The sequence below is a fragment of the Manacus vitellinus genome, unplaced genomic scaffold, assembly GCF_001715985.3.
Source record: "Manacus vitellinus isolate BGI_N305 unplaced genomic scaffold, ASM171598v3 scaffold_61_pilon, whole genome shotgun sequence".
NCBI lineage: Eukaryota > Metazoa > Chordata > Aves > Passeriformes > Pipridae > Manacus > Manacus vitellinus.
In genome coordinates this window covers 1,004,305-1,017,745 of record NW_021940696.1, presented here as the reverse complement: position 1 = coordinate 1,017,745, position 13,441 = coordinate 1,004,305, and the positions used below count along the sequence as shown (strand labels likewise).

At 52.7% G+C, this 13,441-nt stretch overlaps 2 protein-coding genes across 3 annotated transcripts in view; both read right to left on the bottom strand.

The window, feature by feature from the left end:
• Nucleotides 1–133, bottom strand: part of MRPS26 (mitochondrial ribosomal protein S26) — a 7,258-nt gene extending 7,125 nt beyond the window's left edge. Inside the window, exon 1 of the mRNA XM_018083197.2 lies at nucleotides 102–133. Within this exon, the coding sequence (XP_017938686.2) occupies nucleotides 102–133 (32 nt within the window). The remainder of the gene's footprint in view (nucleotides 1–101) is intronic.
• Nucleotides 134–2,269: 2,136 nt separating this feature from the next.
• The window catches only part of PTPRA (protein tyrosine phosphatase receptor type A), a 90,527-nt gene continuing 79,355 nt past the window's right edge, over nucleotides 2,270–13,441 (bottom strand). Inside the window, exons 9-22 of one of the 2 annotated variants that reach the window (XM_008934624.3) lie at nucleotides 13,044–13,120; nucleotides 12,100–12,136; nucleotides 10,795–10,892; nucleotides 10,560–10,679; nucleotides 9,472–9,638; nucleotides 8,194–8,329; nucleotides 7,249–7,398; nucleotides 7,032–7,125; nucleotides 5,909–5,985; nucleotides 4,438–4,572; nucleotides 4,082–4,207; nucleotides 3,546–3,697; nucleotides 3,193–3,328; nucleotides 2,270–2,406 (exon numbers count right to left, since the gene is read on the bottom strand). In XM_008934624.3, coding sequence (XP_008932872.2) covers nucleotides 2,332–2,406; nucleotides 3,193–3,328; nucleotides 3,546–3,697; nucleotides 4,082–4,207; nucleotides 4,438–4,572; nucleotides 5,909–5,985; nucleotides 7,032–7,125; nucleotides 7,249–7,398; nucleotides 8,194–8,329; nucleotides 9,472–9,638; nucleotides 10,560–10,679; nucleotides 10,795–10,892; nucleotides 12,100–12,136; nucleotides 13,044–13,120 — 1,580 coding nt within the window. In that variant the 3' untranslated portion in view covers nucleotides 2,270–2,331. The remainder of the gene's footprint in view (nucleotides 2,407–3,192; nucleotides 3,329–3,545; nucleotides 3,698–4,081; nucleotides 4,208–4,437; nucleotides 4,573–5,908; nucleotides 5,986–7,031; nucleotides 7,126–7,248; nucleotides 7,399–8,193; nucleotides 8,330–9,471; nucleotides 9,639–10,559; nucleotides 10,680–10,794; nucleotides 10,893–12,099; nucleotides 12,137–13,043; nucleotides 13,121–13,441) is intronic. The other variant, XM_018083207.2, reaches the window with a different exon arrangement.

Below are 13,441 nucleotides of genomic sequence, written 5' to 3'. Positions count from 1 at the left end.
TGGATCCAGCCCCGATGGTTCCTTTGCAGCCCCCAGGATGCTCTTGGAGAAGGGAGGGGAGTAAATCCTCTGTGCATCAGTTTCCCCCATCCCAGCCCCACTTTCCCCGGTTGTCCCCCCATTTCAGGTTCATCACCCCCAAATCCAGGCTGGGTTCTGGCAATGGCCATGCAGCCCAATGCTCCCAGTTCCAAGGGTGCCATGGAGCCCAGGAAGGGGATTTAGGCAGGATCTGGCCCTGGATTATCTCTGACAGCTGCTCGTGTCTCTGCTATTTGCAGTTGGATGCAGGATGGGGCCAGGGCAGATGCTGTGGTGAAAGGTCAAGGCAGCTCCCCAGACCCCAAAATTTGCCCTATCCATCCAGAGATCTTAAAAATGAAGGAAAAAAAAGGGAGAAAACCTCATTACTAGCAGCAGGAAGCAGCCAGAATCCACTGGGTAGCGGGATGGAAGGGCTTGTTGGGGTGGTCCCTGTGTGGAGCATCCATGGGGGATAAGTGCACCCCTCTTGTCCCAGAAGGGACCTCTTTTCTTTTGGGGTCACCACATTTATTTCTGAGTGTCACTGGCAGCTTTGGCCCAAAGTCTCCCAAATTCAGGAGCTGGAGTTGATCAGCAATGGGATGAAACTGGGGTTCATGAGGGGGTACGAGGTGATGGAGCAGGGCAAGTTCTGGGGCGTGTTTTGGGTTGCTGGGGGTATTTTTGATTGCTGTAGGGGTCCCCCTGCCTGTGTGCCTCCACCAACCTCCCCTGTGAACCCTGCCTGGATGGAAAAGCTGGAAAACTTGGATACTCTGGCTCATGGGCTGTTTTTTTCCCATGTTTTCCTACATTTCAACCCCATTCCCCCTGAGTCCTGGGGCATCCCGGGGCAAGGCTGTCACCATTCCTGGGCCCTGCCACCCACCCTGTGCTCCCTGTCACTGTTTGGGAAGTCCAGCCAAATCCTTCAGGGGAAGCTTCCACTCCAAACTAGTTCTCCCAGTGCCTGCAGAGGGGATGGAGCTCCCCCAGCTACCCTGGGCACGGTGCCCCTGACTGCAGGAGGAAAAAAAAGGAAGGCGTTTCCCCAGACACCCCTTTATAACACCAAAAAATAACCTCAGATTAACCTGGTTTTTTAACATAGAAGTGCTGCACCCCTAGTCCTCAGGACTTTTCTTGACTCTCTGGACTCTTCTTGAAAGAGGGCAGGTTTGTACTGGATATTAGGAAAATTTTTGACTCTAAGGCCCTGGCACAGGTTGCCCAGAGAAGCTGTGGCTGCCCCTGGATCCCTGGAAGTGTCCAAGGCCAGTTTGGACAGGGCTTGGAGCAACCTGGGCTAGTGGAAGATGTCCCTGCCCATGGCAGGGGGGTGGAACTGGATCGTCTTTAAGGTCCCTTCCAACCCACACCCAAACCATTCCCTGTTTCCATAATCTCTTGGGATACCAGGAGAAATAATCTGACAGCCCCTCCAGCACCTGGGGATGGAGCTCACCTGGTCCCATTCCAGCCCCAATCCCTGGTCTAAAATCTGGCCCCAAACTCACAGGCCTTTCCTTCAAGGAGCAAAAATTCTTTTGTTTTTCTGGCGTTTGCTTTTTTTTGGGGGTTGAAATCCCAACATTTGGGTACTACTGTGGCTGTTACAGTTTCCAAACCAGCAGCACATCGTGGCCTGACCCTAAAGGAGGAAACTTTTTGGCTTTTCATACAAAAATAAGGATATTTATATATATACACACACACAGAATAAGCTTTTTTTCTTTTTTTTTCTCCTTATTTTTTTTTTTTTTAAGAGCTGACCAGCAGAAAAATGTGAAACCATTTCCCTGCAGGTTTGGAAAAGCTTGTGCTGGTGGGGTTGTGGGGGTTTGGGTTTTGTTTTCAGATGAGATCCAGGATATCTTTTTCTTCTTTTTCTTTTTTTTTTTTTAAAAAAGGCTTTACTCCCTCAAGAAAAAAAAAAAAAAAGATTTACAAACAAAATAACAGCCTGTATCAACTCTCCAGAAGAGAGATGGTGTGACAATATTAATCCAAACATCACGCTATTTAATTCCCCAATAAAACATTGGAAAAAAAGGAGCCAACAGTATCTGCACTAACACTTTGCTACATATAAAATCTCCAGCTAATATGAAGCTTATGGTACCAACCTCTAAAACAGTTAAGATATATACACATAGGTTTTTTGTTTGTGGTTTTTTTTTTTTGGGGAGGGGTATATTAACAAACAGAATATTACAAAATATTAAAGAAGGCAACTCTTCTGTCATTTGTTTGGGGTTGTGTGTGGATTTTTGTTCCTGGTTTTTGTTGTTTGTTTGTTTTTTTTCTTCACTTGAAGTTGGCGTAGTCTGAGAAGGCGTCGATGTATTCCTGCACCACCTTGTAGCAGAATTCGTACTGTTCCTGTGGGATTTGAAGAGAGAACGGTGTTAGGCCAGGAAAATCCACACCTCAGACACCATTTGATGGTTTGTGCTCTTTGGCAAGCTGGGACCATGCATGGCCAGGTGTCCTCAGCTGGATTCCCACCCGTGAGGTTCCCCCCTCCTTTGTGACCCCCAAACCCACCCTCCTTGCTGAGGTGCCAACAGCAAAAGAAACTCTCTGCTTTCTGCTTCCTCTCTCAAGTCCTATTTTGACCCCAAAAGAGTTTTTTCCTACATCCCTGATCATCCTTGCAAACCCCTCTGGCAAGACCTCATCCAGCCCTGCCTGCTCCAACCCTCCCTGTGTGCCCAAGCCTGTGCCACAGCCACTCCAGGACAGTGTTCCAGGTTCCTGGAGCCTGTAAATATGGGACTGTGGTTAGGGGTGTCTCCAACGAGGCTCCTACAGCTCCTCTTAGTGCTCAAAAGGCACTTGATGCCTTCAGCATCATCTTCCAGATGCCTTAACAAGAGGAAGGGCAGACACCTCCTGGCACATCTCCGTAGAATCATGGAATCCTAGAATGGATTGGGTTGGAAGGGACCTTAAAGACCATCTCCAACTCCCTGCCATGGGCAGGAACACCTCCCATAGACCAGGTTGCTCAGAGCCCCATCCGACCTGGCCTTGGACACTTCCAGGGATGGGGAATCCACAACTTCCCTCATGAAGAGGGAAAACCTTGAACCAGGGAGGTTTCTGCTCAACACTGAGCCCCCAGCCCACCCTTGCTGAGGTTTTGACGTGGCAGGAGGCCCTTACCAGTGTCTGCACCATGTGTGGCCTCTGTAGTCTTAAACTCTTCACTGTCTGAAAGACGTCCAGGATCGCCTCTGCCTTCACTCTCTCCAGGACAGTGCTCAGCGCACAGAAGGTGCCTGTTCTTCCTGCTCCAGCACTGGGGAAGAGAAACCAGAAGGTGAAGGAAAACGCCTGTCCTGACCCTGTTGGCTTTGCTCAGGGCACAATCCGTAGGGAAAGCGCCGGAGAACTGGCGGAGCCAACAGTGCTGCCCCAGCCTCTCCCAGGATATCCAGGACGTGCTTTGGGGCTCTGACCATCTCCCAAGCTCCTGGTCCCTTTGGAGGGGTGTCCAAGCTGCTCCAGCACTTTACCTGCAGTGCACAGTGATGGGGTGGTTGCCAGACTGCTGCTGCTGCTTCTGCACCGCCGCGATGATGTTGATCATCCCCTTCCCGTCCCCGGGGATCCCGACTTCTGGCCAGCCGTGGAAATGGAACTGCCGGATCTGCCGGCTCTTGTTTTCCTGGTGGGAGAGCACAGCTCGAGGTCAGGCACGGCTGGTGGGAGATCTGCACCAAGGAACCCAACCAGCTCGGGGCTTTGGGAAAACCATCCATGTGGGAAAGCTGCTGGCAGGGGGTGGCATTCCCGTGGCACGGAGCAGGGCAGGTGTGGGGAATGGGGAGCAGGAGGGAGGCCGGGTCCAGGTGGGAAGAGGGACGAGGTAGAGGAGGGTGAGGGCTGCTGGGTGGCAGCAGGGCAGAGGGCAGGATAGGAACTCTCAGGGGTGTCATCACCCCTTTGGGATGACAGGGTGATGATGGAGTGGAAGAAACGCCAGCAAGGGCTCATGGCAGCCAAACCCAGGAGCACCCAGAGCTCCCCAGGACAGAATCCAGACTCTCACCCTGGTGTTTGTCACCAGCAGGTCCCGCACCGTGTAGCTCTCACACTCCTCCTCTTTCTTGAGCTCCACAGTGATGTCTCCGTAGGACACGGAGCCGTCAGATGGCCAGTACTGGGCACACTTCTCCTGAGGAAGCATCACAGGGGGAAGACAGGGTGAGCACCCCGTATTTTTCCAAAGGGATTGGACAGAGGAGTCTTCTGGGGCCTGCAGCTGCCCAAAACCAGGTGGGATCCCAGACTCCCAGAATCACAGACTGGTTTGGGTTGGAAGGGACCTTAAAGACCATCTTGTTCCAACCCCCTGCCACTTCTTTATTTTGCTGGTGTTTGATGCAGCTGTTCCCGGGAGCTTACCTGGCCTCTCTCCTCCAGCTCTGTCAGCATCACTATGGAGCAGGATTTCCACTCCCAGATCATCCTCCAGAAGTCCTCTATCGTGTGCTGCAGCGGCCCTTGGCTGGCGATGTAGGAATCCTTCTGGCGATAACCCTGAAATTCGGAACAGGGTTATTGGTGAACTGGAAGCACCTGGATGCCAGGAGCAGCAGGAGGAATGCTCTTGGACATGGCTGGGTTGCCAAGCTGAGGGAGGATCATATCCCCTACGCATGCCCTACTTTATCCATTCAGGGAAGAATGATTTGGGTTTCCAGCAAGCCTAAGCAATATTGCAAACTCTGAGTGCCTTGCCTAAGCTCCAGGTATTCAGGTATGATTTTTACTGGGGAATTTTTGGAAGAAGTAAGCAAAACTAAAAGGAACTAGATGATCTTTAAGGTCCCTTCCAACCCAAACCGTTCTATGACCTATGGAAACCAGCAGGAAGTCTGGGTGACTCTGGCTCTTCCACAGCCACAAAGTGTTTCTGTTTCCAACCCCCTCCGACGTTCCCCTGTGCCCTCACTGCAGACTGTGACTAAAGATGCTTCGTCATTTGGAGTTTGTCATTGAAGCAAAGTTCAGCAGAGGCAGGAAATTGAATCCTCAACCAAAATTGCTTATGTGTTTTGGAAGCTTTCTGCTCTGGAGGCACAACAAGGCAGCTGCTCCCGCAGCCAGAGCCACCCGCAGGGACGCAGCAGAGGAGATTTCAGGGAGCAATTAATTGGGGATGTTAGAACTGGGAATAAACTGGTTTTAGTGGATCAACCCACGGCAGTGATTGCCTTTTGGGAGAAAAAAAAACCCCTGCCATTAGGAGATGAAAGTAGAAATTGGGCTGGGAAAGAGCAGGGTCTGTCACTTGGCCAGCACTGCATGAAGATAAATACTCATCCGAGATGTCTCCCTGGAGCCTCCAGGATTGCTCAGGAGAAAAGGATGTGCAATCACTTACCTCCTTCCCAGGGTGAGGAAAGCACTTAACCTCCCTGCCTCCCCTCCTACCATCACCCAGACAGGTATAATGGGATTGACCTGGTTTTCCTCAAGGGTTTTGGGATTGTGTATTGCTCCATTACCTAATCTAGCGGATGTTTTCTGACCAAATGACCAGTGCTGTATCATTTCCGTGGATACATACGTGGATACACTTCTCCACAGCCATCAGCACAGCCCAGAGGTGCAGAAGTGAGCCCAGGATTTGGAGGCTCTGCTCAGGCTCCAGCTCTCTGTTCCCACCAGCTGTGGGACACGAGGAGCTGGGAATACTGAGGGGTTTCTTGGAGACAGAAACCAGCACCATCCGGTAACACAAAAGCAAAGTCAAGTAGAAAGAGCCTTATGAAACTCAGAGGAGTGTTTGGGACAAATCCTTTCCCCAGGAAGCAGCCTGAGGTGAAGTTTCCACTAGGAGAAGATGGAGAGGGGAGTAAAGAAGACTCACGTCAATGAAGGAAGCGTTTACGTAGTCCGTGTTCTCTTCACCTCTCTTCACTGGAATGATTACTCGGTTGAACTCATCTGAAAGAGAACAAAATGATCTGAGATTTCAGGAACTCCTTCAAATCACAACTCCTGGATGACCAACCTTTAGCTGAGAAGTCACCGAGGGCTAAGTGGGAGACAGAGATAAGGGAAGGGGAGCCCTGTGCTTACAGCACCTGGCTGGGACAAGGACAGTCAGCTCCACCCTCTGCCATGCCCTGGTTTGGGGAAGGAGAAGGGGATGCTGAGCACTCCAGAAGGACCTGCTCAGCTTTGGGACTCCCTTCCCCTCGAGGCAGAAAGCCTTGGCAGCAGAAACCAGCTGGCAGGGCCACACACAGCTTGTTGCCCATCTGTCCATACAAATCTTGGGTATCTCCAAGGATGGAGACTCCTCAACCTCCCTGGGCAACCTGTGCCAGTGCTTGGTCATTCTCACAGTCAAAACGTGTTCCCTGATGTTCAGAGGGACCCTCCTGTGTCTCAGTGTGTGCCCATTGCCCGTTGTCCTGTCACTGGGCACCACTGGGAAGAGCCTGGCTCCGTCCTCTCTGTACCCTCCCTGCAGGTGTTGATGGACTTTGATGAGACCCCCGGAGCCTTCTCTTCTCCAGGCTGAGCTGTCCCAGCTCCCTCAGCCTTTCCTCACAGCAGAGGTGCTCCAGTGCCTTCCCTGGGCTGTCTCCAGTCTGTCCCTGTCCCTCTGGTACTGGGGAGCCAGAACTGGACCCAGTGCTCCAGGTGTGGCCTCACCAGTGCTGGGCAGAGGGACAGGACCCCCCTCCCTCGACCTGCTGGCACTGCTGTGTCTCTCACAGCCCAGGACACCACTGTCCTTTGTCACAAGGGCTCGTTGCTGGCTCAGGGTCAGGTTGGTGTCCACCAGGACCCCCAGGTCCTTTCCTGCCAAGCTCCTTCCCAGCGGGGTGGCCCCAGCACAAACTGGTGCCTGGGGTTGCTCCTCCCTGGGGGCAGGACTTGGCACTTTTCCTTGAGGAACATCATGAGGTCCCTGTTGCCCCGTTTCTCCAGCCTGACTCCTGTCCCCACACCCACCGGACACGCAGACAAACCAGCCTTACATGGAATTATCTGAAGCACCCTGTTCTTCTTCATGTTTGCTGGCAAGTTGCCCGTTCTCATCTTGTCGTTCTGGATTTTGATTGAGGTGAGCTTCTGCAGGGGAAGGAGCAGAGCAGAGGCAGGTTTCAGAGCCACCCAGAGCCAGGCAAACACGTGCTGGTCCCTGTGGCCCAGCACCATCCCACCGGCTCCCATCAGGACAACAGCCACGCTCACCTTAAACTCCTCTTCCAGCCCGTTGCTGCTGGTCCCTGGCACTTTGTTGTAGATCTTCTGGAGGTGGATCTCTAAGGAGGTCACCTCCAGCTCTGTGTCACCGTAGAGATAGTGCTCCAGAAGTGCTTGGTATATAAACACATACTGCATCTGCAAGGGTGGCAGGGAGAAGCTGTCAGTCCCCGTTCCATGCTCAGGGAGCACATCCTGGTGCCCCTGCACATCTTGGATGCAATCCCACCACCCTAATACCCTTGGATGCAATCCCACCACCCCCCTGTGCCCTCTGGGCAGCTGGTGCCCCCCTGAGACCCTAGGAAAGTGAGGGACAATCTTCCTGCCAGTAAACGGGGACTGGGACCTTATTTGCTGCACCAGGCAAAGCTAAAGTGACCCCAAATGTTATCCAAGTCTGGAGAAAAGGAGGCTCAGGGGGGCAGGGGAGACCTTCTTGCTCTCCACAACTCCCTGACAGGAGGGGGGAGCCAGGGAGGTGTCAGGCTCTGCTCCCAGGGAACAACAGACAGGAGGAGAGGAAATGGCCTCAAGTTGTGCAAGGGGAGGTTTAGGTTGGATATTGGGGAAAATGTCTTCATGGAAAGCATTGTCCAGCCCTGGCACAGCTGCCCATGGCAGGGGTGGAGTCCCCATCCCTGGAGGGATTTAAAAGCCATGTGGATGTGGCACTCGAGGACATGGGTCAGTGGTGGCCTTGGCAGTGCTGGGGGAATGGTTGGACTCAGTGGCCTTAAGGACCCTTCCAACCTAAATGATTCCATGATTCTGGGAAGGGGATTAAAAAGGGCAGGACCCAATAAAGGGCTCACTTGACACAACACCCACCGAAAACGAGGGACGATGCTCAGCCCTCACGCAGGCTTTGGCCGTGTGATGGAAACCCAACCCCAGAGCAGAGCCCGGGAGGAATGGCAGCCCCACACTTACGTCTGTCTGTACCATCTGGCAGCGCTGAGCCCGGATCCGGCTCACGAAGCCGTAAACATCCACCTTCCTCTCCGCGTGCATCATGTCCAGCATGGCATCGATGACGATGAAAGTGCCCGTGCGTCCCACCCCGGCACTGCAAGGCAAGGGACAGCCCGTCAGGGCAGCGGGCCTGGGGGCCCTTGGAGGGCAGTCAGGAGCGAGCCAGACACTCCCCAGCCCTGAGCAAACACCTCAGTGTCTGTCTGGGAGATGGGAGAGGTCCTGGTGTTCACTGCACTCCGGGTTTGGCAGCTTCTCCAGTGACCGCAACGGAGTGTGTGACAGGCTGGGAGAGCTGGGGGTGTTAGCCTGGAGAAGAGAAGGCTAGGGGACACCTTAGAGCCCCTTGCAGTGTCTAAAGGAGTTCCAAGAGAGCTGGACTTTAGGGTGGTGAGGCCCTGGCACAGGTTGCTCAGAGGAGCTGTGGCTGCCCCATCCCTGGAAGTGTCCAAGGCCAGGTTGGATGGGGCTTGGAGCAACCTGGGCTAGTGGAAGGTGTCCCTGCCCATGGCAGAGGGGTGGAATGAGACAATCTCTAAGGTCCAGAGTCCTAATAGGCTGCCTGTTCCTACCAGCTGCCTGATGCTCCGTCCACTCAACCTCCACCACATGAAGATGAGCCCATGGGGAGGCCTTGGCTCTTAATGGGAACCCAACCATTAAGGAGAAGAAGAATGAGGCCAGCAGACACTGTGGAAAGAGGCAGCCCTTGTGTCAGCTGCCTCACAAGAAAGAATGAAAGATGGACTTGGGAGGTTGCAAATATAACCATCTTGGCCTTTAACTGTGGGGCTTCCCCATATTGAAATGTGGAAGCCTCTGTGGCTCCCCCAGCCTTGCTGAAACCACTCCATGTGAGGCCTAAGACCACAGTCCTTGCTCCAGGCATGGTGTCAGCTCAGTACTGCCTTCTCCTAACAAGGGGTGCTGTCCTCTTGTGCCTGGAGAGCCAAGGGAGATGCCACCAGTGCCCAGCACTGGTGCTCAGCTTGGCTCACTCAGCATCCAGCCAACCCAAATGACCCCTCAAGATGAGCTGCACCACAACAACATCACTGATCCCAAGAATTTCCTTCCATTCACGTGCATTTTTTTGAATGTTTCCATGGGGAACATCCCCATTTAACACGGGAAAGTTGAATAAAGATAATAAAAAAGTCCTGACTGAAAACAAAAATCCCTTTTAAACAGCAAGTGCTTTCCAGGCGACCGAGGTCAGCTGTGAGCCCGACTCACCTGCAGTGCACCACTATGGCTCCTGCATACTGGGGATTGCAGGTCTTCACCTTCTTCAGGAATTTCAGCATCCCGATGGGGGTGAAGGGCACCCCGAAGTCGGGCCAGCTGGTGAAGTGGAACTGAGTCACCAGGCGCTGCGGCTTCTTGTTCGTGACGTCCCCGACCTGAGGGGAAACGGGTACCCAGGTTAATGATAAACCCCCAGGTTCCCTTTCTTCCCCCAAAATCGAGGGCAGACAGGAAGTTAAAGCCCTGAGATGGAGCTGGATGGCTTAAGAAGCAGCGTCCACAGCTGAAAGGACTGGGATCAGTCTCTGACTCAGGCTCTGGGACAGATTAGTCTCTGAAAATGTGACATTTTAATCACCCAGCACCACATCCCACATCTGAGGGGTGCAAGATGCCAGCCTGGCCCTGGCTGCAGCTCCAACCTGGCAGCAGCTGCCACATTTCATTCCCAACAAGCTCAAACAGAAGCTGTTGCTCCATCCTTTCCCACTCCTTTGCCCACAGGATCCCTGTATTTAAGGCAGAGGAGGAAACCAGCCGTGTCCAGACTGCTGGAATGAAGAATGAGGCTCAGGAGAGTCACACTCAGGGTCCAGACAGGTGTTCAGGCACCAGCTCTTCCTTGCCTGCCTCTGAGAACAGCAGGAAAACAAACAGAGCGACCAAACCACCCAGAGTCTCCTTGGAGGACAAGGAAATGTGGTGACAGATGGGAAAGCAATCAAACCCAAGCACACAGAGCTGGATTTTGTCTTGGCTTGTGGGACAAATCTGATTATTTGCAGGCATTAAGCGTCCGTGGGTGAGAGCAGGAACCAACACTTGTATGACAGGATGGAATTTCAGCCTTGGCATCCATCAGCTTTTCCCTGTTCTCAGTACCAGCCACACTGGGAATGGGCTCCCAGGTATTTAAGAGGAATAAATTCTTAATACTCTGGTTAAAAGTGAATGGTGGGGATCTTTTCACCCCAACTCTTAATCCCACAGCACCTTGGAGGAGCATGGCAGCACCTTTGGGATGCCCAGCGTGGAGAGGGGAGGGGTGGGGTGGGATGGGAGATGAGCCCTGGCACCTGTTGGATGCAGAACTTCCTCACAGTGTAATCCACCAGGACAGTCACGTCCTCCACGGACACTCGGATGTTCCCGTATGTCCAGCAGCCCTGATCCGGCCAGTACTGGGCACACTTACACTGTGGGGAGAGAAAACAGGTGCAGGTGAGCTCTGGACCCTCACAGGCCTGGGAATGTCTCCAGGACACACCCACAGGCATGAGATTCCAGCCCATGGAGCCCTCTGGCACTCACCTCTTTCCTCTCTTTCAGGTTGGTCACCATGACAATTGTCGCTGTGTTTTGCTCCCAAATCATCCTCCAAAAATCGTTCACTGTCTCTTCCTTTGGTCCTGAGGGGAAGGCAAAATGAAATGTTGTCTCTGGGATCAACTCCCCACGATTTGGGACCAAAACCCAGTGTGTGAGGTCACACAGCGTGGATGATCCATCACATTTTTTGCCAAGAGATGCCAGCACAGGAGGTGCTTTGATATCTGGACATGCCTGACCCAAGGAATAATCCCATCACACAATAGATGGGATTTTTGGATAAGTTTTAAGAGCAGGAATTCCATTTTTAGCTGGAGAAGGGGAAATCAGATAAACAGAACATGGAACAGACTTGCCCAAGGTCACCCAGGGAAATTGTGGCCGTCTCAGAGTCCACAGAAATCCTGCCCTGGGATCTTGGCCTTTAACCATGGGATCCCATTTCAGTGTGGCACAGGGATCGTTCCCTGCTGCCTGCCAGACATGGAGCTAACTCAGCCTGGACTCCCTTGCCAAGCCTGAGGCTAAGGGTGAGGCAAGGGAACAGCAAAGCCAAAGCTTAACCTGAGCCTGGAAGTGCTGGTGGACCTGATCCAGCCTTCCCCCTCCAGGAAGAGCCAGGGAAACTGGCTGGTAATGAATGCTCTGACCCACTGGCCAGTCAAGAGTGGAAATACAAAACACTCCCCTGGGCAGGCAGCACCCTGCTGTTGACAGGAACCTCCCTGTGAGTGGGAATCTTGGTTTTAGGGATATGTTTGGACTTCTGAAGACTACAGGGACATTTCTATCTGCCCCATCCCTGGAACTGTTCAAGGCCAGGCTGGATGGGGCTTGGAGCAACCTGGTCTAGTGGGAGGTGTCCCTGCCCATGGCAGGGGTTGGAAGGAGATGATCTTTAAAGTCCCTTCCAGCCCAAACCATTCCATGATTCTATGATTTGGGGAATTGAACTAAGCAGCTCCCTGGCAGTATTTCCAGGGGTCACACCACCTGCATGGTGGGCCGGGGTGGAAGGACAAGGCTCAGGGCAGAAATGCTTTGACACTCTCCAGCAATGGGTATGGCACAGGTAAAGACTTCTCTTCCTCTCCCAGCACATCCAGCACTGATCTTTGACTGGGAAAACCATTTTGGGAACAAACTGTGGGACCAGCCAAGCCTCCTTTTGACCAGAGGAGCTTGGCAAGATGATGTGCTGTGGTTAGAGTGGCACAGCTTCACTGAGCAGAGGGATCCCAGCCCAGCTGCCACCCACCAGGGCTAGAGGAATAACCAGGAATTTACCTTGTGCAGCAATGAACTTGTTTTTCTCTTGGTACCCCTGCAGAGAAAAAGAGAAAAAGGAAGAGAAATGAATATTTGTCCAACACAAGAGTCATAAAATTCATCTACATCAGTAACAAACAGAACCAGCACCTGCTCTGCTGCTCATTCCTCCACATGCAGAGAAGGGGCTGCAGCCTTCCAAGGGGAGAAACAGCACTGACAGTGGGGCAGAAATAATGGAAAATCCCTGTGCAATGGGCAGTTTTCCCAAAGGAACACTTCCCACACTCACATGATGCAAGAATGACCCCACTCGTTGGCACAAGGCACTAATGAAGTGGAACCTGACAGCTCTTCCACCAGGATCAGACTCTGCATTCAGAGCATCGTGTGAAAATCAGCACTAATCCCTGGGAGAGGAGGCTGTTGAGCTCGTGGGGATTGATTTTGTGTATTTTATTTACTGGGAAGGAAAGGAAAAAGCTCTTTGGGGTCTTGCTTTGCTTCATGTGCCCCTGTCTCTCACGTGAGCCTTCCAGCTGATTTGAGCCACACGGTGACAACCACACAGGACCCATCTCCTCCCGGGAGCACAGCAGGGCAATGTTGCTTCCATTTCAGCTGGATTCCTTGATTTCTTTTTCATCCCCTTCCCCCATCCAGCCCTGCAAACTGGGAAGTAACTGGCCACACTTTTCAGGGACTTAAAAGCTGTGTGGATATGGCATTTTGGGACATGGGTTAGTGGTGGCCTTGGCAATGCTAGAGAATGTTGGACTTGATGACATCAGAGGGCTTTTCCAACCTAAATGATTCTTTGATTCATCAGCTGCTAATCACAAATCCCCAGCTGCTGCAGGAGTAGTTCCCAAGCCCTTTCCAAAAGGCTTGGTGGTGGGACCAGGCACCACCGGCCAGGGCAGAGCCAGTGGGGATTTCCCCCTTCACATCCCAAAACTCACATTAATGAAGGAGGCGTTGATGTAGTCGGAGTCAGGAACCCCTTCAACAGGAGTCAGGTGAACCCTGGAATGATCATCTGGAGGAAAATTAAAACCCAGCATTAAAAACAACCCCCTCCATGCAGCTGGTACCTGGCACAGTGAGAAAGCCACGTGTCAGAGCAGTGGCTGCTCTCACTGGTTCCTATGAAAAAACACCTTTGTGCCCCCAAATTCTTCTTGCTCAAGCCTGGAGAGGTGCTAGACCTTGCCTAAAGGAAGCTTTTCTTCTGCAGAGTGCACACCTGAGGACACCCTGAGCCAGCCCACTGCCCAAAGCCACCAGGCAAGAGCTGTCCCTTTGGGCATTTCCCATCCACTTCACTCTCCACGGCCTCCTGGCTGCTGATGGCTCCATG